This window comes from Rhipicephalus sanguineus, chromosome 5, assembly GCF_013339695.2.
Source record: "Rhipicephalus sanguineus isolate Rsan-2018 chromosome 5, BIME_Rsan_1.4, whole genome shotgun sequence".
Lineage (NCBI taxonomy): Eukaryota > Metazoa > Arthropoda > Arachnida > Ixodida > Ixodidae > Rhipicephalus > Rhipicephalus sanguineus.
Genome location: NC_051180.1, coordinates 6,966,490 through 6,993,101, shown reverse-complemented (window position 1 = coordinate 6,993,101; position 26,612 = coordinate 6,966,490). Strand labels below are relative to the sequence as shown.

The 26,612-nt window shown below is 47.8% G+C and overlaps 1 protein-coding gene across 1 annotated transcript in view; it reads left to right on the top strand.

Moving 5' to 3' along the window:
- Positions 1–22,578, top strand: part of LOC119393153 (uridine phosphorylase 1-like) — an 88,521-nt gene extending 65,943 nt beyond the window's left edge. The window contains exons 7-8 of the mRNA XM_037659976.2: positions 2,050–2,196; positions 22,361–22,578. Of these exons, the coding sequence (XP_037515904.1) occupies positions 2,050–2,196; positions 22,361–22,509 (296 nt within the window). The 3' untranslated portion in view covers positions 22,510–22,578. The remainder of the gene's footprint in view (positions 1–2,049; positions 2,197–22,360) is intronic.
- Positions 22,579–26,612: the final 4,034 nt, after the last annotated feature.

Below are 26,612 nucleotides of genomic sequence, written 5' to 3'. Positions count from 1 at the left end.
AAACGCTTACAGAACTAAGAGAACAGTTCTGGATAATGAAAGGCAGGCAGGTAGTAAAAAGGACGCTGAAAAGATGCGTGACCTGTGACCGCTTCAACTGCAGAGCCGCCACTGAAGTAGCGGCTCCTTTGCCTCCTGAGAGAGTAACAAAGGCGTTGCCTTTCGAGGTGACAGGCATAGATTTTGCTGGCCCGCTCTACACAAAAGATCAGGGCAGAAACAAGAAGAATTACATTCTCCTCTTTACATGTGCGGTCACAAGAGCGATACACCTTGAATTGGTAACAGACATGTCAATCGACAGCTTTCTCAAGGCGTTCAGAAGATTTGTGGCAAGAAGAGGATTGTGTCGAGTTATTTTCTCAGACAACGCAAAAACCTTTCTACGAGCATCTATTGCCACGGCAACTATGGAAGATGGGAGTGGTCGCCGAGGTGTTAATCGGACGTGACGGGCGGATCAGGGCCTGTATGGTGCGCCTACCAAGTGGGACTGTGATCCGAAGACCACTGCAACCTTTGCATCCTCTGGAATCTTTACGTGAATGAGCTAAGGCTCATTGGGGGGGTGTATGTAAAATCTCCTAACACCAGGTTGTTTTCCTATGGTCCTCTGGCAACCATGTATTCCGGAACTCTTACAACTGGCATTCTCATCGCAATAAACATCAGTCTTTCGAAAAGAACAACGATGGCGTGTGGCGTCTCTTTCGTCTCCCAATAGTTTCTTTAAAGGGTACTTGCTTGGGCCAGTTGGTATCTATTCACAGCTTGTTACGTTATTGCGCACCATTTTGAGGACGAAGACTGTTCGTGTGGTTCAGTCTTCGTCCTCAAGCGGTGCGCAATAACGTAACAGTGTACAGGAGATTAGAACAAGTAGGCCGTGATCATTCCCGTTTGAAATTCCAATACAGTTCATCATCATAGACGCGCAATTTGCTAATATGAATATCGTAATATTGCTCGTCTTTCAAAGAACAGTGCGAGTACTTTTGCTCTCTAAGTTTTAACCGTCATCCAAGGGAGCTATGTCGCGCACGTTCTGTGATAGGACGGAACGAAACGTCACGAGAGGGAGTAAACGGCCAATAGGCGAGCTGAGGGAATTCAGAAATGTTTTCAACGAATGAGGAAATATAGAATAATTATAGCTGCAACGTCGGTACTGGCAGGCACTGTTTTTCAAAGCTTAATATTGAAGAGCGCGATGACATTAACCATTAATTTTTGCTAATGTCTTGGTTTGACGCTAGGTGGTGTCACAATTTCTCGAGACGTTCGGTGGTGGGCACGGGGCTGGTGGCAATTTTCGCAAACTATGGGCGCGGGATTGGAGTAAGCCAGACACAAAGCAGGCTAATTCGATTCTCCGGAGCAGGCGCTTACGTTTCTATCCAATCGATCGAAGTCGTCCGGAAACCGTTCTGTATCCGTACTATCGAACAGAATGGTGTCTCCGTCCGTTGTGTGCCTGTTCTTTGCCAAAATGATTGACAGTACTGCCGTTTACGGTTGCTATTCCCACGTATTGTTATTCCCACGAGCCTTGACCAATCCCGTGCAACTCCGTCTCGTGACGCTTCGTTCCGTTCTATCACAGAACGTGTACAAGATTACTCCCCAAGCGTTTTTGCCGACTACGTCACGACGTGTCCCACTGTGCAACAGCAGCGGCCGGATGCACACTGAAACGTCTCCTTGCGCGGTGACCTTGAGCGTACAAAAACCCACGTGAAGTGGACAGGGAACGGCTTGGCGTGACGCCATCACTTGACGTACCGATGACGTCACCGACAGCCGAATTTCGACACGTTTTCACATGACGTCACATGAAGACGTCGTCGCGTGACATCGTCGCAGGTGGGCTGATCCCGAAGGTAGTGCAAGGAATGAGATCGACCGAGTCGTAATTCAACGCATGTCTCCCACACTGCGCGGCTCATTATGTCCGGTCCCCGCGGTTGTTGTATAAGTCAACGCATTACCAAATGTTCTGCCTTCAAGTGTTCGAGGATATCACATGCTGCTGAGCTTTTTAACCCGCAGGCCAAGCCAGATTAGATGGAGCTATCTGCCACTACACGGAAGATGAAAAGTTGGCCTTCCTCGTGAAGCTACTTCAGCTAGGTATCGTCAACATCGAGATGGAATCCTCGCAGTTCGCAGCAATGTGCCATCACGCCGGGGTCAAAGGTGAGAGACATTTTACCAAGCTGTCCAGTAAACTGAATTTGGCCACTCTTTTGCGTGCTTATACCACAGGCACGCCAGATGTCGTGGCCAGTGCCTCAGGTTCCAAGGAATGTCCAGCGAATCTAGAGGAAAATTACGGGCCGCAAGTTGTCATATGACGGATGGTGACGAATGGGTTAACATTGAAATGGGCTTCCACAGAGAGCTGCCGCGCTTGTGTTTGTCCGCTTCATCAATGACCACGCGCGATCAAATGATAAAGCGACGTCTCGCGTAAGAAGGGCCACGTGGTTCACCGACTAAAATTTGCCCAGTTTCCATCCACACGTGTCGGGCAAAGAAGGATGCTAGAGCACCCATATGGAACTTATGCAAAATTGCTGCCATCTGTCGGAGGTTTGACGAAGCTACCGATTCGGCGCCATGTTGGAGGCTTGTGTCCGAGCCTTGTATCGGCTTTGATAGAAATCAATCGGGGCATAAGAACATCAGGCAAGATCGTAAGGACCTTTACACGTTACCGGCATTTCCTAATGAGAACGAAAGTTTGTCACCGAGTCACACGTGCCGTCGTTGAGAAGGAAGCGATGTGCTAGGTTATAAACTTTGTTGTCAGTGTAGCGAGTGAAGCGTTGTTAGCTATCTGAATATCCTGCGTGTAGTGTAGGTTGGTTGGGAAGAGGTTTTATCGCGTTACACTACTAGGCGCAGCGATGACAGCAAGTAAGACAATGCTCTTCACCCGTTTCAAAGCGTATTTCATGAGGGATATCCTACGTCCTGGTGTATTGTGCATCTAATTAATTGTAAATAAAACGTTGTCCTTTTTTTTTACTTTAAGAAATATATATATATATATATATATATATATATATATATATATATATATATATATATATATATATATATATATATGTCGCTGCTGAAGTCACCCACGTAAGTTATGTGTGGAATTTCTGCACGATTAAAATGTAAAGTTACGCATCTCACGAACGTGAAAAGTGAACCTGAAAAGTGTTAGTTGCTTCAAGACGCAGGTACCGATCAGCTCGTATTCTATGCAAATCCTTCAGACATGTGCTTGTAAGTAACACAGTGTGCTAATATTCGCGTTCACATCATCGCTTTCGGGGCCTACTGGCGCCAGGGGCGTAGCCAGAGGGGGGGGGGGGAGGATCAACCCCCCTTCCCCGAAAAAATCTTCGTCTCTGACTCGCGCTTTACAAGTTCAGCCCGTTGCAGCAAGACAGTTTTACGTCGCTGACTGAACGCTTGCGAAACTCAGCATGTAACCATCAACAGCGCACTCACCGTCGAATACAACCCATTTTCCGGAACAGCATGTTTTAACTTTCATACCAAAAGTTCCACACACTTGAAGCATCTGTTAACGTTTCATAGCGCACAGGGGGAAGGGTGCAGCATTTTTCCAAAGGAGGATCAGCTTTTGGGAGAACCTGATATGTCTTCTTCTTGGGGCATAAATTTTAAAAAATTAGGGGGGGGGGGTTCAGGACATCCGGGCCACCCCTCTGAAGTTGGTTGAAAAATACGCATGGTGAAGCAATACGTGGGCAAAGCGCAGTGACTATTCTGTGGTCCAGACCACGGAATAGAGTGCGGCTTTATTCTGTGGACCAGACCACAGAATAGAGTCCCAATCTATTCTGTGGACCAGACCAGACCACAGGGTAAACTACAGCTTTGTTCTGTGAACTAGACCACAAAATAAATTGCAGCTTTATTTTGTGGACCACACCAAAGAAACTTGTGCTGTGGACCGTGCGCACCAGACATCGCTGTAGCCCAAACAGCCAACCTCTCTTGACGACGGGCTTCTCTCACAAGTGGGTAGGGTTTATTCTGTGATCTAATTCACAGAATAAGCACTGCGCCCTCCTCTCTTGACGACAGCTTCTCTCGCGAATGGCAATATTCGCTCGCAGCTTTGTGAATAAGTCCGGACCAAGGAGGCCATTTCCGGGCATAGTACGCGAGATGGAAGACACTTATGCGTGAAAGGTTCGAAATACGAAGGCGAAGCCCACCTTTGGCATGCTTGCTGGTCTGACATGCCAAAGCAGGTAAACTTGTCGTGAATTGAAGCAGCAAAAAGAAGGCGTATAATAACAAATGACAGCGGTTCTAAAAATTTCTGGACCTGATCTATCGAGTGCGGGACACTTAAGACACTTTCACCACAGTACATTTGTGTCATGCAAACAGAAAATGTGCACTAAGATCTGCAAGGGAGACTGAAATTTTGAGCGATCCCCCCGATTGTGCGAACACAGCCACAGATCTCCTTAAGAACAGCGTCAACGCCACTGCGAGAAGGGAATCATAACAACAAAGGGCGACACTACTAAAATACTCTGGCCCTGATCTCTCGCGTCAGGACACACTTCAGTCACTTTCACCGCAGTGCATTAATGTCGTGCAAAAAAAGTGCACTGAGATTGGCAACGGGCAACTTTAGCTGTTTCTGTAAAGTTTTCAGACGTTGACGATCATACAAGTACTCGTAATTATACGGCGAGTGCAAGTGCGCCTAATTAAGTGACAAAGTGTGCTGTATCCAGTGACAACTAGTAGGTTCTCGCCAATCTTATAGCGCTTTTTTTTTTTTGCTTCACAGGTGTACTGCGGCGAAAGTGGCTTAAGCGTGGCGTACTGAAGATCAAGGCCAGAAAATTTTATATACGCTGTCATTTGTTATTATTGTTTTATTTTTGCGGTGGCGTTAGCGTTCTTTTACGGGTGATTTATGGCCGCGCCCATTCAGAAGAATTGCTCAAAATTCGAGTCTCCCGTGCAAATGTTAGTGCACTTTTTCACATGACACAAACGTACTCATTCTAAAAAGACAGGGCGTGCAAACACGGACACAAGAAAGAAGTCAGGACACCACAAACGCCGACTAACAACTGAAGAGACGCACAACGGCTGAAAAGAAAGAAGGCACGAAAACTTATCTGCGCATGCCCATGCAACAGGCGAACATATCAATCCGGCACGCGTGGCGGTCTACGTGGAAGATAACTGTTAAGGCACTTGATTTCATCTTTATGCAAGTTAATCGACGGTTGGCTCACGCATGCGCTACCACTATTCTCGATATGCCATGCTTCAATCATCAGGCGCGTTTCTTCATTTCTATGCCGGTACAATACTGCGCATTCATCAAATTTTGGCGTGCACTTACAATCTCGACAATGTAAAGATAGATTAGAAGGTGAGCCTCCTGTTAGCGATCTCTTATGTTCCAACAATCTCTGGTTAATGCATCGGCCCGTCTGTCCTACGTAGAAGCGGCCGCAGCTGAAAGGGATCTTATATACCACACTCGTACGGCAATCAGTGAATTTTTTGGTGTGTTTTACGAAACAAATATCGGTCCGCTTCTTGTCTTTTACTCCCTCATTCTTCCTCTGCACAGCGGCACAAATCTTACCTAGCTTATTGGCAGCCGTGAAAACAACATTAACGCCATATCTACTTCCTACTTTCTTTAGCCTGTGAGATACGCGATGAATGTACGGTATACCTACCACACGTTTCTTCCTATCGCTTTCTACAACCATGCTCGGACTTAACACAATAGACTTCTTTAAACGTTCAGCGACCGTGGCCACTGCATCACGAGGATACCCTACATCTAAAAGACGTGCAACCTGTGCGTTAAAGCTATCACTCATTTTGTGCTCACACGACTTGGTGCATGGGCATGCGCAGATAAGTTTTCGTGCCTTCTTTCTTTTCAGCCGTTGTGCGTCTCTTCAGTTGTTAGTCGGCGTTTGTGGTGTCCTGACTTCTTTCTTGTGTCCGTGTTTGCACGCCCTGTCTTTTTAGAATGAATACTTACCAACTAGCTCAGCTCTCTGTTATTCTAAACAAACGTACTGTGGTGAAAATGACTTTAGTTTCCGCACGCGATAGATCAGGTAAACAAAATTTTAGAACCGCTGTCATTTGTTATCATTATACGCCTTCGTTTTGCTGCTTCCGTTCACAATAACAAGTTTATCTGCGGCTGATATCAATATTGGCATATGACAAAACATTGGAATCTTTCACGTATACGCGTCTTCAATAGCGATTCACAAAACGGCGAGCACATATTGAGATTCGCGAGAGAAGCTGTTGTCAAGAGAGCTCGAGCGTTGGCAAATCGAAGTCTTCATGGGGTGGGTTCAGTTCCTTCTGAGGGCATTAACAGTGCCTGTTCTGTGGACCAGACCACAGAATGAACCCTCGCAATTTGTGACAGAAAACCGTCGTCAAGAGAGGTGGGCTGCTTGGGCTACAGAACATTTCTGCACAGCCCACAGCGCGCAAGTTTATTGTGTGGTCCACAGAATAAAGCTGCACTCTATTCTGTGGTCTGCACAACAGAATAGTCACTGTGTGGGCAAAGCGTCCCACCAAACGCTACGTTTGTTAAACCAGAAGGCGGAAACTCCCTATACACAAATTTCACAAGGAGGCTGCCATTTTTAAAGCACTCCACCGCCGCAGCGCCGTCTATCGTCTGCGACGTTTCGCCGCCCTTCCGGTGTGTGGGGTTCCGCGGCGGTGTATGCAGCGTATGCGCTCGGTTCACAAGGTATTGCTGTTCTTCGCGGTACACGGGCAAAACAGGGCAACGCTTTTCGAGTGTAAAGGCGCTGATAAATACTCGCTAAGCTTGCAGCTTCAAAATGGCTGAAACAGCAAGCAGCGGCGGCCCACGAGACGTTCCTGCAGCAGCGCCGACGATGAGAATAATGCCAATGCAGTTCTTAAGCAGCATGTGTAAATTGGTAATTGCTTTGTATGTTTTGTTATAGCTGGCCGGGTGAGGTTCTTGGAATAATCACTATAAAAGAGCGTTAACACTTACGACAACTGTCGAAGTATAATCGGAGAAACGTAAATGGAGACGAGCGAACACGTAGGCCATTGTCTGGCTGCGCGCTAGGTGCGCGGATTAGTGTTTAAGATGGCTCCCGGGTTTCCGTGCCGTGATTATTCAAGTTCAACGTAACTCTAATCCCTAACAGACCATTTTGGTTCCGCTTGGCACGTTGCAATACAATGTTCACGGAACGACAGGAGCACAAACACCGATGCCTGTGTTTATTCGTGTCGCCGTCGTAGCTTGTGGCCTCTGATCGTTGCACAGGATAAGGAACAGAAGTACGACGGGTGAGCTCAAAGTTCGGCGTAGAAACAACGCCGATGATAAAATAAAAATAAGCCTGTTGCACATCTGGAAGCGTGGCATGGCGTGAGTTCGCTTCGGCGTGAGCCGCCGCCACTAGCGATACGCCGAAAGGGCGCTCGTTTTTGGTAACATTACTGTCAATTTGTTTTCTGGCGAGTATTTCAGAAGCATTACGACAAGCGCACGTGTCCAGGTAACGACCTGGCTTTAACGAACGTGGGCCGATTATACACGACACCCAGACTGCCGCGCGAAAAAAAAAGTGCGGTTGTCATAACGCTACCCCAGTTATTGTCACAAAATTGACAAGTCGAGAAAGAATGTGCTCTCGACGAAACGTTAGAAACGCGTACCTACGCCAAAGAACACATGTCATGCAGGCCTTTCTGTCATGTAGATTGAAAAGTGCCCATTCAATAATCTCGAAATTGCACGCACTAAGATGGAACATTTTCTAGCCGCAGCCATTGTAAATCATGTGCTGTAGCATAGAAATCGGAGAGGTTCATGAGAACAACTCTTGGCCAAGCATTTTGTGTATTAATCGTCAGCCTTGACATTGGTTCTCTTTGATGCAGATGATAAAGTGTACCAGCACCCAAGCACAATCACAAGCTGGTTTGGTGACTTGGAGAAATGGCCATAAGTGCAGACACCCCATATAATAATATACTATTTGTCGGAGAAGGCGTGCGACCTGGAGAAGCGAAGTCATTTAAAAACATAGTGCACTTCGCATGCCTTGGCTGCCAGTCTTTCAGGCTTCCGTAGCTGTTGCCGCAGCCAAACACAGCGCAGTGGTAGCTTGTCGACCTGTTCTCGTCCGACATTTCGATTTGCGGCAGCACAATTGTTTCAGCGCGTCGAAAAATGGAAACACGCTGACCTCTCACGCACCACGCAGTGCAAAACTCGGGAATCCGCACACACCAGCGGCAGCGGTCCGCCGAGGTGGAGAGAGAGAAAGCGGTGAAAATACACCGGTTCGAGGCTACGCTCCTCCTCTCCGTGAAAACGGTCTATAGACAATTTTCGGCAGCTGGTTTGTTCAATCAAAACTAGATGGCGCCACCGCACCGTGGCCGCCCTACCATGGCCTTTGGCAGCACTGCTCAATAAGTCTCCAGCCGCGTCGCGTCATCACGGTCCCCATAGAGTTTCTTACAATAATACCTAGAGGGGAATCTGGCGCTAGCGTCTACGCGTGCCCCTTGAGCGGCGCTTCAACCACCATGGGAATGATGGGAAGTACAGGCTTCGGATTTGCTTCGGATGGATTAGGTTCTTGAGATTCGCGACGCTTGTTTGCCGAGTGCAAAACAAAGCGAAATGAAGTTATTTCCAATTAAAACTTACTTCATTCTTTTGTACGTTAAATTGATTACAAAAAGTTTGCGTGACCGTGAGATGGAACTGAAACCTGGACAAATTTAACCACCAGGGTATGCATTGCTCTGCAATTGTGTTCCAGATTTGGCATCACAATATAATGAATTATTTTCTTTACACCAATTAAAACAAACGCGCTTGTGTTTCCCTCGAAAGTACGCAATATCTATTTATATAAATAACAGTACCGTATTGAGTGAGAAACACTTAACGTATCATCTGCTGCGATGCCAAGTGCGTCTGTCCAAGTGGCCTGCCTCCAAAGCATCTCTCGTTTTGTTGTGAAGTGAAGTCAGAGGATCGTGACGGTGCGTCTACTTAGCTTCGGCGTCGTTTTGCAGCCGATTTGAAAGAGTTTTGACAAGTAGCGCTCATAACAAAACGTGAACTCTATGCATTTCCTGCACTGGCATGGGACGCTACATCTATGCGCAGCGAGTGCACGACGCTTCGCTAAAACTGTCAAATACAACCTGTAAAGCTGCAACGTCGCAGAAAACCAAGAGATCTAGTGAACTTCAGCCTCTTTGAACAACAAAGGAACTGCTTGAGTGCTTTGCAACGCACCCCACTGCCCACGCCTCGCAAAGAACGAAACTGAAACTAGAAAAAGATTCGTAGACAGTTCGCTAGCTAACAAAATCCAATCCGAAGCCTTCCCATCATTCCCATGGTGGTTGAACGATCGCAGCGCCAGTTTCCTCTCTATGTTGTTGTATGAAACTCTATGACGGTCCCCATGGCGTCTGCGTGCACGCGAGTAAATGCGAGCAGACGGCAACGCCGGAAAAGTCAACATGGCGGCACCTGTGGATGCAGTTTCCTTCCGCCTCGCATTTATCACGTCGCCATCAATGGCCCGTAAGTTCGAATCCTACGCATTCACTTGCTTTGTATCTGAGTCCTGAAGCTTCGAGGGCAATGTATTCGTCGGTATTTTGCAGTGTTTCTATGATTCATTCTCATATTCTCGGAGACAAGGGTTCGCAGGCGTGGCTAAATAAACACAGCTGATCTCATTAATAGAGACAAAGATACCTGACGCTTTTTCCCCAGCGTGAGCTAACACAAAGCGATAGCCGATTTCACCATTTATTTACTGCTGTGAGGACAGTGGGCGAGTAGCGAGCGCGAGTTCGGATCGAAGCGGGCGAGCGCGTCTGCATGGGTGCTGCCATGTTGGCTTGTAACCCCAGCTACTGGCGGTTGCTAATGCAAGAAAGGCATACGTCATAAATGCGAAGTAGATTAAAGATATCACTTGTCGCTGTGGCGTGGTACGTACCGTTATCACCGCCGTTATCACTCACCGTTATCAACTTTGAGGCAATTACATGTAGAACTATGTTTTGCTGCGCAAGCATGTGACTTGCTTACACCCTGCTGCAACCAGCTTGTGTGGTACGGCCACGGCCGCTTGGCTGGCACAACGCTTTGGCTGGGCCGCTGGGGCAACTGGCTGGGTGAAGGCCAGTTATGATTACGTGATCAAACATGGCAGCGTTTGTGCCCCACTGCGGAAAGTTGTCTATACATACAGTTTCATACTATAAAACCTAGAGGGGAATCTGGCGCTAGTGTCTATGCGGGCTCCTTGAGCACCGATTCAACCACCATGGGAATGATGGGAAGCACGGGCTTCGGATCTGCTTCGGATGGATTAGGTTCTTGAGATTCGCGACGCTTGTTTGCCGAGTGTAAAACAAAGTGATATAAAATTATTTCAAATTAAAACTTGCTTAATTCTATTGTACGTAAAACTTATTACAAAATGTTTGCGTGAGTGTGAGATGGAAGTGAAACCTAGACAAATTCAACACCAGGGTTAGGCAGGGTATGCATTGGTCTGCAATTGTGTTCCAGATTTGGCATCACCAAATAAAGCATTATTTTTTACAACACTTGAAAACAAGCTTGCTTGTTCTTCCCTCGAAAGTACGCATTATCTATTTATAGAAATAACAGTACTGCATTGTGTGAGAAACGCTTAACGTATCGTCTGTTGCGATGCCAGGTGCGTCTGTTCAAGTGGTCTGCCTCCAACGCATCTCTCGTTTTGTTGTGAAGTCAAGTCAGAGGAGCGTGACGGTGCGTCTACTTAGCTTCGCCGTCGTTTTGCAGCCAATTTGAAAGTTTTGACAAGATGCTCTTATTAAAAAAAAACGTGAACTCTATGCAATTTCCTGCACTGGCATGGGACGCTACATCTATGCGCAGCGGTGAGAGCACGACGCTTTGCTAAAACTGTCAAATACAACCTGCAAGCTGCAACGTCTCAGCAAACCAAGAGGCCTAGTGGTCTTCAGCCTCTTTGAACAACATAGGCAGTGCTTGAGTGCTTTGCAACGCACCCCACTACCGACGCCTCGCGAAGAACGAAACTGAAACTGCAGAAAAAGATCCGTAGACAGTTCGCTAGCTAACGCAAACCAGTCCGAAGTCATTCCCATGGTGGTTGAACGATCGCAGCGCCAGTTTGCTCTCTAGGTTGTCGTAATTCACCTGCACCAATCGGAACCGGTTCACGGCGGTGCAGTTCAGTGGTGCAGGCACGGTGCTTCACTAGAAACGAATGACGAGGTGCCGACATGGTGCAGACCTTATTCTTGTTCGCTTAATTTACGTCGTCCACGTAACGTTTACAGGTGGCAAACCGCACGTGGACAGTCTATGAGGCTCAAACACTTCGGCAAAACACGTCTCACGTTAATAGAGGTGGGTACAGCGCCTACGCCTGAATTCTGCGTCGTCTGCTCAGCTGCTAGTGCGCACGCGCAAGACTGCACCAAGCCGGCAGTGTATATGGCCTCGAGGCAGTGGCGCACCGACGGGGGGGGGGGGGGGGGTTGTAACCCCCCCTGAGGCCGACCTGAACCCCCCCCCCCCCCTCCCGTAACTGCTTCATGGTCATTGTCACCGAGAATCCAACGTACACGTTCAGGTGGCCTTGTTAACGTTATCATTTCAATTCAAGAGGTGGTTTCAGGTCGAATTTCCTTCATTTAATGTGTTGTATTCAGTCATCTACTCCTAAACAGAAAGAGCGAAAACCGCAAGTTCTGTGACTGTGTTCACTTCCAGTGAAGCAATTTTGGACGAAAGAGAAGATGCTTTCACGGGTCGTCGGTTTGACCCCTCTTCTTTTCCTGCCCCCTCTGATTACTGCAATAGAGCAAGGAGATAGTTCGGAATCTTCGAAACAAGCTATTGTTCTTATTCTCGGGGGAAGTCTAAAACGGGACGGTGTACAATGATAATGCGTCGCGTGACTTAGCCACAGACGTCGGTGCACAGTGCATGTGACATCAAAAACTATTACGTATAGCAGCTAATCCAGCTGTGTACGCAGTGCTACATACATGTATGTCCAGAACAGGAGTTCGCAGTGTTGTTTACCGTTTATAACATTATTATCCGGTTCACACAGGTTCACACCTGCACACACGCCAATTATATTTGGTTACTGGGACGCTTCTAATGCAATTAGAGATTAGAATATCAAGTGCCTAAATAACATTAAATTGTCGGTGTCACATGGCTTGGTTTAATGGCCCTAATGGAGCGACGACAAAGTTGCGCAACAAGTATATGTTGGTTTTGCCTCGAATGTGCAACTTTTTCAAATTCTACGTCACAAAACTCATTTTATAGAAATAACAAGCGTTTTCATGTACATTCAATGCCTTGCTCCCTATGGAATCGAAACTCGCTTAAGCGTGACGAACATTTCCTGTTACGATGCCGATGGCATTGTCATTACTTTTTCTCAAATCCTTGATATTATAGTGAACACGAATTGTGTCCGTCACGGAGCACCTTTCTTTTCCTTTAAATACTCAACAATATACGCTCTCCTGCCGACAAACATTCTTTTTTCATCTAGATGGGTTCTACAAAACATAAAATGAAAATGAGGTGGGATAGCCACTTCAACCAACAAGACCACAATTTCGATCAAGCCAAACTTTACATTCTACAAATTTACGGTCACCACGGGAGAGGAAATACATGGAATCGTATTTGATACTATTTGATACACAAATTTCAATCCCTACACCCATCAGGAATAAATCTAGCTCGTGGTAATTTGGAATCACTAAAAGCCATAGCATGATTTCTATAATATTAAGAGACATAAAGTACGCTCAGCCTTCAAATAACCTGGACAAATATTCTATTCGCAACATAAAATCCCTACTAGCCTCCATCATACACTAACAATGTTCTTTTTTAAAAAATTTTCAAGTTCTCCGCGCCTTATTTCGACTGTACCCCCCTGCCTTTTTTTTTCTTTTTTTCCCCTCCTCCTTCTTCTTACTGGACAGCCGCCCAAGTTTTGAGGCCATCGATGACACTTGATGCGTATGTCCGCCAATGACTTCACCCATTAAAGGCCAACTCCGGCGATTTTTCGAGGTCGATGGATCTCAGTGAAATTCGCTGGGTACGTTCCTTTGCACGTTTCCGTCATTTATGCCAAAATACAGGCTTGAGACATGCGCAGATTGTTTCCAAATGAATTTTAAAGATTCTCTGCAAACGCTCTCCTGGCTTCCCACAATTATTGGCAACATTGCGTCTGTGACGTCAGTGTTGGCAAGGCGGCGGAAGTGACGCAGCCGAGGGCACCGCTAACTTCGGCGCTTAGGCCGCTACAGCGAGCGTCTGCTGTGCACAAGGCGACAGCGTTGGTTTGGCTGGCGCTTCGCTGGTCGTCCCGGCTGTCACAGTTTTCATACTCCGCGCCGGCGTGACCGGCATGCCTTGCACGACTTCCGGTTCGTTCGTAACAACGTCTACGTCATACGCAGACAGTACACTCGGTTGGGTTTCGGTTTCGGTGTTGCGCTTTTTTGCTTATTTAAAATTATTCTCCAATTTGCCGAGTATTTCTGCTATCGGGCCCGTAACAGGAGCGTCTCAGGAACATAAAAGCACCATTACTTTGACATGGCCGAAAAATCGCCGGAGTTGGCCTTTAAGCACGTGTGGGCTTCAAAAGTACACCGCCCACTTGCCCCACCGTCTTGTGCAGCCCTTTGTGAGTGCTAGACGCGCCGCCCTTTCCAAGTTGCTTCCTTTCCTGCAGCCTTTCCAAGTTGCTTCCATACTCCGCTCTTTTCTTTGTCGAGCCTTCTACGGCTCTCGCTTTGGTGCGGGGTGCCGAAAAAAGAAGGAAAAAGATAGGGTGCCGAAAAAAGAAGGAAAAAGAAACGGTCTTGTTGACATGCCCCCCCCCCCCCCCCCCCCGAGCGCGTGGCCCGCAGCCGACGACGGGGACGGGCGGTTCGTGAAAATGTTTTCAGCATTACGAGCACAATAGCGCGTTCTCTGCCTTCTCCAAAAAACTGGCCACCGGAAGAGCGAACCCGAGGCATCCTCAACAAAACTGCTTGTACTGGCTGCGACGCCCGCTGCATCAGCGGAACTGAGAACCTGTAAGAAAGAGGGGAAAGACGTCCACAATTTTGCAAAGATGCAGACCACCGAATCAATTTTCTTGAAACTGTAGTCCTCGCAGCTGAAACCAATTACCAGAAATATGAATGCTGGCAGATACAAGCTACCCAATCGTGAACCACGCTGCAGGCAACCCACACGTAGCGTCTTCGCTTTTCCCTGCGCAGAGCCTAAGAAAATAGAAAAAAAGATGTCTGCTTACAGCTCACACAGTCCGGCACTCCAAGTATCCCCCTTTCTCTGTCTCTCATCTAACAGTTTACCTCGACACATCCACACGCCAAAGGAGCTCCCCACCCCCTTTTACTCTTCAACTCATTCCCAACGGTCAAGCCCAAGCACTCCTCTATTCTTCTGCTGACGAGCACCGCCGCCTCCTGACTCACCCTTTCATACCGGCCGAACAAGAAAAGAAGCCTTCTTCGTTTGTCTCGCTCCCTCGAACTCTCAAGAAAGAACTCTATGGATTCCGAAACGTAGGGACAATGCTCACTCAAAGTTCCAAAGATAAGAGGCCGTCGGCGGCGCTTCGAAACAAGTGTTTTCTGTTTTCTTCGGGGCTTGCGTTTTGTGCAGGCAAATGGTGTCGCCAGCGGGGTGGTCGCGCATTTTTTCTTAACTTTGTTGACAGCGGACGGATGAGGTGCATTGGAGCGGCGAGAAGAAAGGCGACCTCGTAGTACGCGGCTCATTCGTCAAAACGACCGCAAACCCCGGAGGCCGTACAGCGTACAGCTCGAGCACATGACGATATTAGTTTAAGCACATACACTGTCGTACTGTCGTTCCTGCATTTCTGAGCAAGCCTTGGAGCAAATAGTGTGTGCGTCGCCAGCCATGCCGCAGTACTGCACACACGCAAGGACCCCAAGCAAGCACGAATGCTATGCGAAATCCATACGTTGCGAAGACGGGAGGAGTAAGACGACGTGGCAGAATGAGTAAATGTTTTGAAGGCGGTGGGACAAGAAAAAGGGCTTTGGAAAATGCGAAAGGTATATTGGGGTGCCACGTTTTCTTTCTTTTTTTTTTCAGTAGGCAACTCTCGCTCTCTCTCTTTTTACCACTTCTTTTTTGTATGTTGTACATCGGACGGAAAAGTCCGCTTTGCTAGAACTTGCTTCTGTGTCTGCTGCGCGAGTCTGCGTCGACAGTGACCTACCACACCAGACATCTCGATGACGTGTCAGTCGAACACGATCCTCACCTACTTCCCGACAAAGATTCCGTGTTCCATTTCAAGAGAAGCAGCAAAAACACCGGAATGCCCGATTACGGCCAAGAAGGAACCGATGACTCGGCACATAGCGCCTTCGGATGCGTCAATCGATCAGTCACTTATCAGAGGGTACTTCAGTCGCCGAACCTGTGCACCCGAATGACATGGCAAATCGGTAAGCGTGGCTACAACAGTTTATCCGTGAGCTGAGAATTGTATTGTACGTGTGCTGCACTGACCTGTGCATACTGTTTATAATCAATGCCAGAAAGTTTACAATCAATATTTACGATACACTTTCAGATTTGTAGTTTGGCGAGGCTCGAAGGAAGTATAATATAGGATGTTCTGCTCGCATTATGCACAAAATTCTCAGTTGCAGAATTTTTCAACTGCTAAAGTTGCCAATGGGGCTTGTTTGTATGACATTTCCTGATTACTGTGGCTATCGGACACAAGACACAATAAATGGAACACAAGAAAGGCACACGGCGCGGGGTGTCCTCGTGTGCTTTTCTTGCGTCCGATTTGTTTGCGCTACCATAGTAATCATTTGTTTTATAACAGCATTGTGCGATCGCCAGCCGGCCCGCGCGTCAGCACCCGTATCACTACATGGAGCTGAAAAATTTACAAAAACAAGTATTTGCCAGACACATTTGTTGGAACTATATTACGCGTTGGTTTATTCAATATGCCGTTTATTTTCTACGTGCGCTGCTTCACTGAGTGGTTTCTCGGCCCTCTCAAGTATTTTCAATATCTTGCTGCAAAACGCTGAAAGATCATCATCATCATCACATTTGATATTATTATTATTATTATTATTATTATTATTATTATTATTATTATTATTATTATTATTATTATTATTATTATTATTATTTGGTATCACATATTTCATTTGTCGTTACATTCCTGTAGTCTTCTCAGAATTTCAACCCCCCCCTGAGAGAAATCCTGGGTGCGCTAATGCCTCGAGGGCCACCACAAGAGAGACCGGCGCTGCTATCGCTATGACGTCTTAAACGACATCACTTGACTCGCCTTGCCGCCGAAAGCCACGCCAACGCTGCTAGCTGCATCTCATCCCCGAGGTCGAAGTTCTGTTTCTTGCTTCAGTGTGCTTTATTGCTCAGTGCCGAACTTATTTGACCTAGCCTGGTATGACTTTCCATGCCCCAAAACCAAGAAGCAGCGAGCTGCATGGTTGATAAAGTTGAGAATGGGGAAGCAACCCACCATTCATTATCGCGTGTGTAGCAAGCGCTTTCGCGAAGATTTTGTGTACTGCGTTGGAGCTAAACTGTTCGGTGAGTAGGACTGTACACATAGGAATTTACAATGTTCATTAACGCCAGGCCAGAAAGGGCGGGGAGAGTGATTTTGTCCTGATGCGGTTCTTCTGCGTTGCATACTCGAACGTGGTCGGCCTCATACACTGCCTCTCCTTCTGTTAGCAGCCCGTGATGTGCAGAGCTGCTGGTCCACGAATCAGTTGATACCAGAGACCGGCAGTGTCACTGAAAACGAGATACGGTATTTGTAATTAACAGTCGAGGAAGCGATGCACACAGATTGCAACGTGCTCGTATGATATCACATCAGTCAATACACCCCGCACAGAGAAGCACGTGTAGCGGAAGCGAAGCGTGGATTAAGGAGACAAAAATATACGCGGTTGAAGTTCCACTTATTAAAATATATCTGTTGTAAATCATCGTCCGGCAATAATTCTGGTGAAAGTGGCAAGCCGCACAAACCACGGTTGTTCGGAACAGTACTGTTGTTGCAGCAAAAGAGCTCATTGCTAGCTTTATGAAAGGTGACGCGAACTTAATAACCAAAGTCAAAGCATCGCTTGCGCTCGGCCATTTGATTACGCGCTCAAAACTAGGGCGATGTGTTGCCGTGAATCGCACGCGGCAGTCCACGCGGATCGAAACGTTACCTCTAGGCCGCGTGCCTTCCGCGCAAAAGCAAGCTTCAACAGGAACGCGCAGTCGCGCTTGCCTCAGTAAACATAAATGTACGCGAGATGCGAGAATGCTTCGAGTTACAGATTACTAGGCGAATTTCATAACTCACCTTTTACCAGAGTGCCTCTTCACGTTCGGCGTTCATGGCGCCACGCGCACGCTCTCCGTCGAAGGTGCACGACGCGACGATGACCACAAGTTGGCTCGCTAAAAACCTTTGTTGGCAAACACCCTAGGTTGTTTCGCAGCTAATACAAACACATTCAACGCTGGCAAAGCGAGAAAAGTCGTGAATGAACAGCCTGAATCACTGGAGACGCCGAACACTTCGTGCATTCGGTACCACGTAATGTCGTTTTACATGTCACAGAGAGATTCCGGCAGACGGTGTGTCCTCGCCGCCATCGTGAACCACCTCTCCTGCACCTTTTGAAACGAATGGCGTGGTTCAGAGGCCGCCATTGCTGCACTGCTGAAATGAATGGAAAGGTGCAGCACCTCGTGGACGGCGAATCGAACGGACCTTATATGCCTCCCATGGGGCGCTCTCGCATGCTGATACGCTGCGGCAGCGCCGCTTCCACCACTGGCGGCTGCCGGGTATCCAACTAGGAATAATCCACTAACAAAACATTGCTTTCATGACGTCACTGGTAAGGTTAGCAAATACAGGGAAAGGGCGCGAAACCGAGAGTAGGAGGGTTGCCAGGAAGCTCTCCTTTCCCACTTCGCATGCAAGCGGAATGTCCGCTGGCCGCTCGTTAAATTTAGTTCATTATTTCTTAAGTTTTGTTCGTGTGTTGTGAAGTGGACAAACTAAAGCTGACCGATTTCTTAATAAGACAAAACTCTATCAACTCAAGTAAAATTTAAATTTTTTAATCACACGTTTCGTACTAAAAAAAACACAGACGTAGTGTAAAAGTGTCAATCTGCAGTAGCAGCTTTAACTTACAACTGAAATATGCACATAATGAGCAAACATTGAACCCAGAATACCAACGCGAAAATTATTAACAATCACGAGCAGGCCACGTCGTACTGGACTCAATCACGTCTGTTATGACGGCGCACATATTTTTCTTACAGAACTTGAGTACCAAACAAGACAGAAGTTCAGGGGAAGAGGAAGAGGAGAAATTGTTGAACAGGAAATGACGCTGGATTTTGGCAAGTTGACTTGTCTTCGTCAGGGCAGCAGTATTGCCTTGACGAAGGAAAGACCAGTTGTCAAAACGTTGGCTCCAGTGACATTACTGTTAAACAATATCTCAAAGCATCAGTGAGTCCATTGCATGTATTTAAGTGAAAGTATTGGAAGTAAACACCCACAAAGTTTCAAACTGGCTACATGCATTTCCATGAACAGGAGGGAGGCTATCTAAACTACATGGCAAAAGTAAAAAGATGAACATACTGTGTAGCCGAACCAACACGCATTCAAGCCTTTCATTAAACGTATTTTGCCGTCAACAGGTAGGCTGTCGTCATGATGAATTATTCTAGAGACACTGCGCTTGCAGAGACTGCAAAGAACTGGGTTTACTCACGTAGTACTCATGCAAAATGAATATCTGCTCAAATAATGGACCCAAATACTTGTGCTCATCCGTTGTCACTCGGAAACCTGAAAAACCTTCGCGCAACTGAAAACCCCTGGGTTAACACACCACAGAGCCTCGCAAAACATGTGATGCCCCGATTTAGCCATCTTCGTGTAATGCATGGTTGGCCTGCTCGAGGCTTCCGTTCGCTGCACGCCATATCTAATGTCTTATCTTTCCCGTATTCATACTTGGCACGCAAACCGAGCGCGATTCAACTTGTGATATCGCTGAGCGAGTGGCAAGGGGGAGCAGAGGCTACGAACAAAAGAAGTCAACCACTTGCCGCGCTTCGCCCGATTTAACATTCGCTAAGTAAGGAATTAAAAAAAAGACAAGTAAACAAAAGAACAGCTCTTTACGGTTCAATCATACTTATTTATTTGTAAAAACTCGTGAAAGACAATAAATGCGAACATCAACCTCACTTCGTTCAATCAGATCTCAGGATGCCCGGCAACCGCTACGAGCGCGCATGTTCCTTGAAACCGAAACTGGCGCTCAGTTTCGGTTTCAAGGAACCCCAGAATCGAAAACAAACTAAAACAATGCGTTCCTGCACAATCGGTCCGTTCGCTGAGAATCGATGATGCGCACGAGCTACCCGTCTAACATGCAATCGTTATCGCAATGTAACAAACAAGGTTATTACGTCAACAGCAGTGCAGGGATGCACGAGTAGCCGCGAAGGAGCTTTGAAGCTCGTACACGAAGCCGCTTTGTCTGCGCCTGCAAGCACACGGCACGAAAACTGTCTCGTTCCAGCACGATACGAAATAGTGTTCTCATATGAGCGCCGATGTTGTCACATATCGCATCTATTAAGAACGGCGAACGTAAACACGGCGTTAGTCGTAAGCAGTAGCCGGAGCAACGGAACGATGTGCTGCTCCTCGTCGGCCGCGAGGAAATCTAATAATACGGAGGTTAGTTCCCTGCCAACCTTTCTTCAGCAACCCAATTTCCCCAACATGAGCACCACGGCGCACCAAAATATGTCGGCATTGCCGTTCCTATCAGCTGCCACACGTTGATATGTACAGTCGCGCTCAATATGACTTGCAACACGGGAGCGCATGGCCTCACAAGCTTTAAGATTACCCATGGCTCCCACTATTACTTATTTCCACAACTAAACACTTCTCATCTATCTTGGGGATGCTCCCAAATAAGAGAGTATAATTTAGTTGTGTAAATTAAGGCAAGTTGTAGCCATGCGCTATCCTTGAACTCGTGAGTCCACGCGCTCCCGTGTTGCAAGTCATATTGAGCGCGACTGTACGCTCTTTGTGCATACATTCAGAGCGCGCTTAGCCTTCAACATGGCAGCAGATTTCGCATAAGGTCTATATTTCCCATACCGGGGTGTTGCGCGCTGCGACGAAACAGACAATAATAAAATAACGTAATACCAACACGGACGAAAATATATTGTCACGTGGTTGTGACGATGAAGAATGCTGCACCGCAACTGGGAAATACAGAACGTTTTATTTGGGGCGAACTTATGCCCGGCAAACGAAAAGCCAACGTACAAGCTATTCACGCTGTATAGACTGATGGCGGCGAGAACAGTCGTCGGCCGTCGAGCAATCCGATCAGCTGTAAGGCGCGTCGGCACTTATAGTACATGCGGCATCGAAGGTTAATAATTGTTGAGGTTTAACGTCCCAAAACCGCGACATGATTATGAGAGACGCCGTACTGAAGGGCTCCGGAAACTTTGACCACCTGGGGTTCTTTAACATGCACCTAGATCTAAGTACACGGGCCTCTAAAATTTTCGCCTCCGTCGAAAATGCGGCCGCCGCGGCCGGGATTCGATACCACGACCTGCGGGTCAGCAGTCGAGCACCTTAACCACTAGACCTCCGCCACGGGTAGCCATCGAAGGTTACAGGCTTATCGTTGGTGGCCGCGTTAGTTCCAGAATAACCTGTGCTGTTCGTGTTGCGCGTTCAAGCTTATCAGAACAATCCAGTACAATCGGGAATGTTCGACATCCCGGCTCGGCGTGCGCAAGACAGTGGGTACACGTGCAACGGGCGACACCAGATTACACCGATATGGAAAAAAGAAGGGCGCGTGACAATATATCCTTAATATATGACCTATATTTGGAAAGCTGAACAGTTCCCGTGCCTTCCTTAGTGAATTGAGCCAAAATAGATGCAGTAACCGAAAAAGATGGTTGATCCCTCCGTCATAGGAATCGGAATAACACGAAAGTAAAGCGTGCCTTTACAGAAGTAACTGAATGTTTACTGTACATTGATATAGGAGAGTTTGCACAATGCATTGTGCAAACTCTCTTATATCATGTATCATATACATGTATATTGATGTCTGGCAGCTAAAGCACCGTTTAACGTGGATGCACCCACTTTGATGATTGGTGGTACATCTCCATCCCGACGACTAACGTCCATGTTAAACGATTAAACAAACCCTTTGGTAGCTGTAGTAGTTAACGGTGAAAGCGTAATCGGAGAACGAGGTTTGATAGCCAGAAGAGCGTCGTATATTGGACGCAGAACTTGATCGCCATCCCGCGGCATGTTAAAATGTGATTGAACACCACGGCCTGACTAGGGGGAAGCGCAAAGCGCGTCGTGCCGCCTCGGTAGCCCGGGGAACGCGGTGTTACAGCCAGGTGAGGCAGGCGCGCGTCGCAGAGCTATTTTTGGTTTGGATTGGCGTGATGCTACGAGCAAAGCCGACGCTTTTGCGACGCTTGGGCTAAGATCGACACCTCGCGGTGTGTTAAAGCTATAGTGTACTAGAATAGTTAAAGCATTGACAAAATTGATTTCTATTGAAAACGCGCTGAATGGGACGGACGTGTAACGCGTTGCAGGTGCTAATCGCGGAGGCCACAGTAATGACGAATTACTTTACTTTACCGCTCCCAGAGGGCAACACCACCTCGCCGACCGGGAGAGTGGTAGATATAAAAGGCGCGTTTGTAAAGCCTCTAGAGTCTGTGACCGTGCCGCAATGGATAGTGTGCCCGGCATCTGTTACGGACCGAGTCATCGTGGGTTCGATGCCCGTTGACGGAGCTTTTGTTCTTTGCCATCTGATCGTGTAAATTTTTTCGACGTCATTTCCGTGACGGAAATACGTCACTGAAGTCTTGGTGGACCCCGGCATAAAACACTTTCGTGTTAAAAAATACACAAGAAAATACCGCCACACTTTTACCAGTGGATTGGGATAGGATAGTTGCCTGTCCTAATTTTCTTTCCCTTCCTCGATGGTTGTACCCGCTTCTACGCCTTAACGCGTCGATCCTCTTTGCATGCAGGCGCAGTTGTGTGCGTCACCCTCCTCGACCGAATGGAAGGAGACCAGGTGACTGCATCCAAGGATGTCATGGCCGAGTGGCAGCGGCGGCCACAGGAGCTCGTCGTTCACTTTATGGCTCACAAGCTAGGTGTGACGCTGTGCGCCTGAACCTCATATGATGCGGCCTTCTCGTAGAAAAGCACACCACACCAGGGAACATGAGTGTTTATCGCCGTTGAGAAGGTTATCGTGTTTATAAAATGTTTGCTCAAAAAGTTTGCGTATTAAAATTTATTATTTCTGCCATTGTGAAAGTGGCATAATGTCTCTTGCCAAGTTGGCCGGCGGGCTAAGGGTTAAACACACCCTCCCTCGTCAGCACACCTATGCACCATGTGGCCACGGTTGCCAGGTTTGGCTACGTTGCGCCAATTTGGCAACTTTTCTAGGCCGATGGCGGCGGAAAAAACGTCTTGGTTACCTTCCCCCCTTACCAGAGCCAAATTATGAATACCTGGCGACGATGCAGCCGCTGTCGTTCCAGTATGAGGCACCAAAACATCGTGCCCTAAGTGTGTACCCTGCTCCCGAGATTAAATTTGGCCATAAAGAAGCAAAGGCTTTCGAGTGCGTGGCTGGAATTGAGTACGTTTACATGGGACCCGAATTTTCACACCACCTAATGCTCAATGCGACTTTAAACCGAATTTGGAAGTGAACAGGACAATCGTAAGCGCTCCGTATTCCCCACAGAGGGCGCATCGCACACAACGACATGTCCAGCAAACTGCTTGTGTAATTTCTTGGAACTAGGTAAGGACTGCGACACAGGAATACTAACCGCTTGGATTTCGTCATCACGCAAGAAATAATCCTGAAAGTTGGTTGTGGGAACCACGCGTCGGCTATGTCGAGATCGTGCTGCAGTGGCGGTGCGCGGTTTAAAAGGGGTGGCCCGCGTGGGGACTGGTTCCGTGGCTGCCCAGAAGGATGGACGCGAAGCCGGGAAGCGATGTCCAGGAGCCGGGGCAGCCGCGATCGGCCGAAGCGAGTGACAGCGTCCATCCAAAAATTGCCGGTGCGCATGGTTCCCACTAAATGAATACTACTAAATTTTGATTAAATCAGTAACTGTGAATTTCAGCACACTCATGGTGTACTTATTTTCATTGTCACCAGCAGGCTGTTAGTTGCAGTACTTTTCCGAAAAATCACGCAAAACGCGTAAACTATTGCAACAGCGGAAGACACTTCATTAGCCCTGAGAAGTTGGGGTGGCGCCGCCTAGCGGGAGGCTTGGGTGACGTCACGGCACGGACTCTTCGACGCCCGCCGTGACGCACCGGCATATCATGCGCTTGCTTCGTAAGCTGTTCCGCTGTTCGCGCTTGCTTTTTGCCTGTCTTAATCTTCAGAAGAATGACGAAAACAGCATTGATAATGTTCCGAAAACGACGAAAAGCTTTACATTTTTTCTTCACAGTTGCCAACGGTTCCCGCGCTCCGTCGTGCACATTGTTGTGTCGCGCTGCTAACCTCAGGGATGGATCTGATTCCCGACCACAGCAGCCGCATTCCGAGGGTTGTGAAAAGTAACATCCCTCTGCTTAGATACAGGAGCACGTCGAAGAATTCGTGGCGGTCAAAATTAACCTGCAACTTGCCTCACAATCATGTCGTGGTCTTATTGGCACGCAAGACACCTTACTCACATTATTAGGTTGCGTTGTTCACCGGCGATTCCTTTAAAAAATATGATGGCTTCGCCTCCACAAGTGTTATTTGCATCGGACGCATCCGCGATCTGCGGACAGCGTTTCTGCCGGTGTGCCAAGCACCGCTCACGATTACAAAAGAGCATGCAGTATTGAGTTCGCAAGACATTGCGAAAGCGCTCGCCTGAGAATAACGCCGCAGTTGTGTTTGTTTTTCTTGTGTATTCGCTCACTCATCATGTTGCTTACTTTCACGTTTTCCTCGCAATAATTTCGGGGCTTCATTTAACTACAAAAACAAGTTGGGGTTAATTGCGGAAACTTCTTACTGCTGTCAGATTGTGTCTTCATGCAGCATCGCTGCAACGGCGCTGTTACACTTGTATAAGTACTAGTTTAGATAGCCAGCTCATAAATTATAATTTTCCTTGTATTTGATTACCCCTGAGCATCATCAACCTTTATGCGGACATGACGTGCCAGACCATTCATTGACTCATCGAGGCGAAGGACGTTTGATACGCGGGCCACGTCGCTAAGAACGCCATCGAAACAGTTCAGAACGTTCATTTCGACTTTCAGGCGTTTGTTTTGCAGACGATTGCTATCAACAGTGCTCCCACGTGAATTTAACATTACCGCTTGTGACCCGGCTGTTGATCGGACCAGTAGTTCATGCAAATCGAGGTTTACGGCCACATAATCCCAGACGAGTGTTGAGAAGAAATGTTTACATAATCCAAGTATACTAACATCTTAGCATTTCCGAAACCATTGTGCGTGTGGCAGTATTATTTTGTTTAATGTTCCGAATGTATTTAGTGATTATTTGTGGTAAACAGATACATCTAAAGTCTCCTGTACACTGTAAACGAAAATATACCCAGCTGGGAGGTCTCGGGGCATGATACTCCCACTTAACTCTGGTGACCTCTCCCCAACTCGAACACATCGGAATGTATACCGGAGTATAGACGTTCATTCACCGCCGTTCTCCTACCGCGGGCGTTGGACGGAGGAAAAGGGGCCCATTCCCTGATTATACTCCGGTGCTCATGCCGCAAATACTCCGGCGCATCGCTCAGCGGCTTTCATTGGCTGCTGGAGGAGTGACGTAGGCAGCCGCGCCGGGCGCCGGTCCCCAGAAACTATTGCTAAAGATCTTCCCTTTCACCCGGACCGTCACGGGGGCTCTGACCGACACTTGCCTTCCCACGGTAGAGGTTGGGCGAGTGGGACCCCTGCGTATATGATCTGGGAACGGGATGATGACCAGACTTGTACCGCCCTTTGCTGGACTGGACGGTGCAGCTAACAGAAGGAGAGAGGGTGGCCGGCGCGGGGGGAGTCGGCCGCCGAGGAGTGAAGAGAGACGTTCAAGCAACGGTAGATGAAGGATCCTTGTTTAGCTCTCTAACAGTTGTAAACATGTAAATAAACGTTTTGTATCATTTGGAAAGCTAGCATCATCAAGTTATTGAAATCGAACCCTTTTATAACAACCAACATGGCACAGGCCAAGCCACCCGAATCGAAGTGCAGCGAGGATTGTGCGAAGCCTTCGGCCGCGTTCGGAAAAAGGAAACCGTTCCTGCACCTTGTGGACAATGCAAGCGACTACAAGCGTCAACGAAGGTTGTCATCGACAGCATCAAGTTGCGGAAACCTTAATCATGTGATGGTGCCGTGCAGCAAACAACATATTGTGATCTTGCGAGTGGCGAACAAGCGGACGGTCGCGGGTGCGGCGCAAAACTGCTGAGTGAGCTCTTTTTTAAATGCCTGCGTCATTTTTGTCGAAAAGTTCTAAAATTGGGTACTGTTATGTTGATAACCAAACAGGTTACCAAGACTAGGCTAGCATTACAGGATGGCAGTAAAAAAATCCAGCGGAAATTTGAGACATAGCTGACGCGGTTTTCACTCCGAAGCAGACCGAACAGACTGAGTTGAGCCACGTAAACTTTGAAAGCTGAAAAAAGCTAGGTGATCACAAGCTCCGCTGATGGCTCCAGCATTGCAACACTAGTGCAAGTTGGCCACATTTTTTTTTAATCGAGCCTTTCATGTCCGGGATGCGTGGCAACGCTTGTGGGTGTGATGAGTGACGTACGCGGGTGTTCAACGTGCGCGCCATTACAAGATCGAGTAGAAGTAGAGGACGACGAAACTAGCATGAGCGCTGAAAAGTAAAATGACAAAGAACAGAAAGACCCAATCAGAGAAGGCCACAGAGACCATGGAAAGCAAAAATTAGAATGCCTGAAGAGAGAAAGTCGCCAACAGTGAAAGTCCATGGGATGCGCGAGGAAGAAAGGGAGAAGCGTGGTGCCGAGATTGGGTGGACGAGAGGAGCACCGAAGAATACGGGCCACGCTCTCGGCTGTCGGGTTCCGGACCCGAGCCTTGGTGACCAGCTGAGCCCGGAGGGACCTGCCACGTACGAACAGGCCATGGCGGCGCGTCTCTGACGAGTTCCTGCTGCGTGATGTCCTGTGTCCGTGGACACGCTGAGCTGTCGGGCTTCGGGCGCGAGCTCTGGCGTGGTTGTCCGGC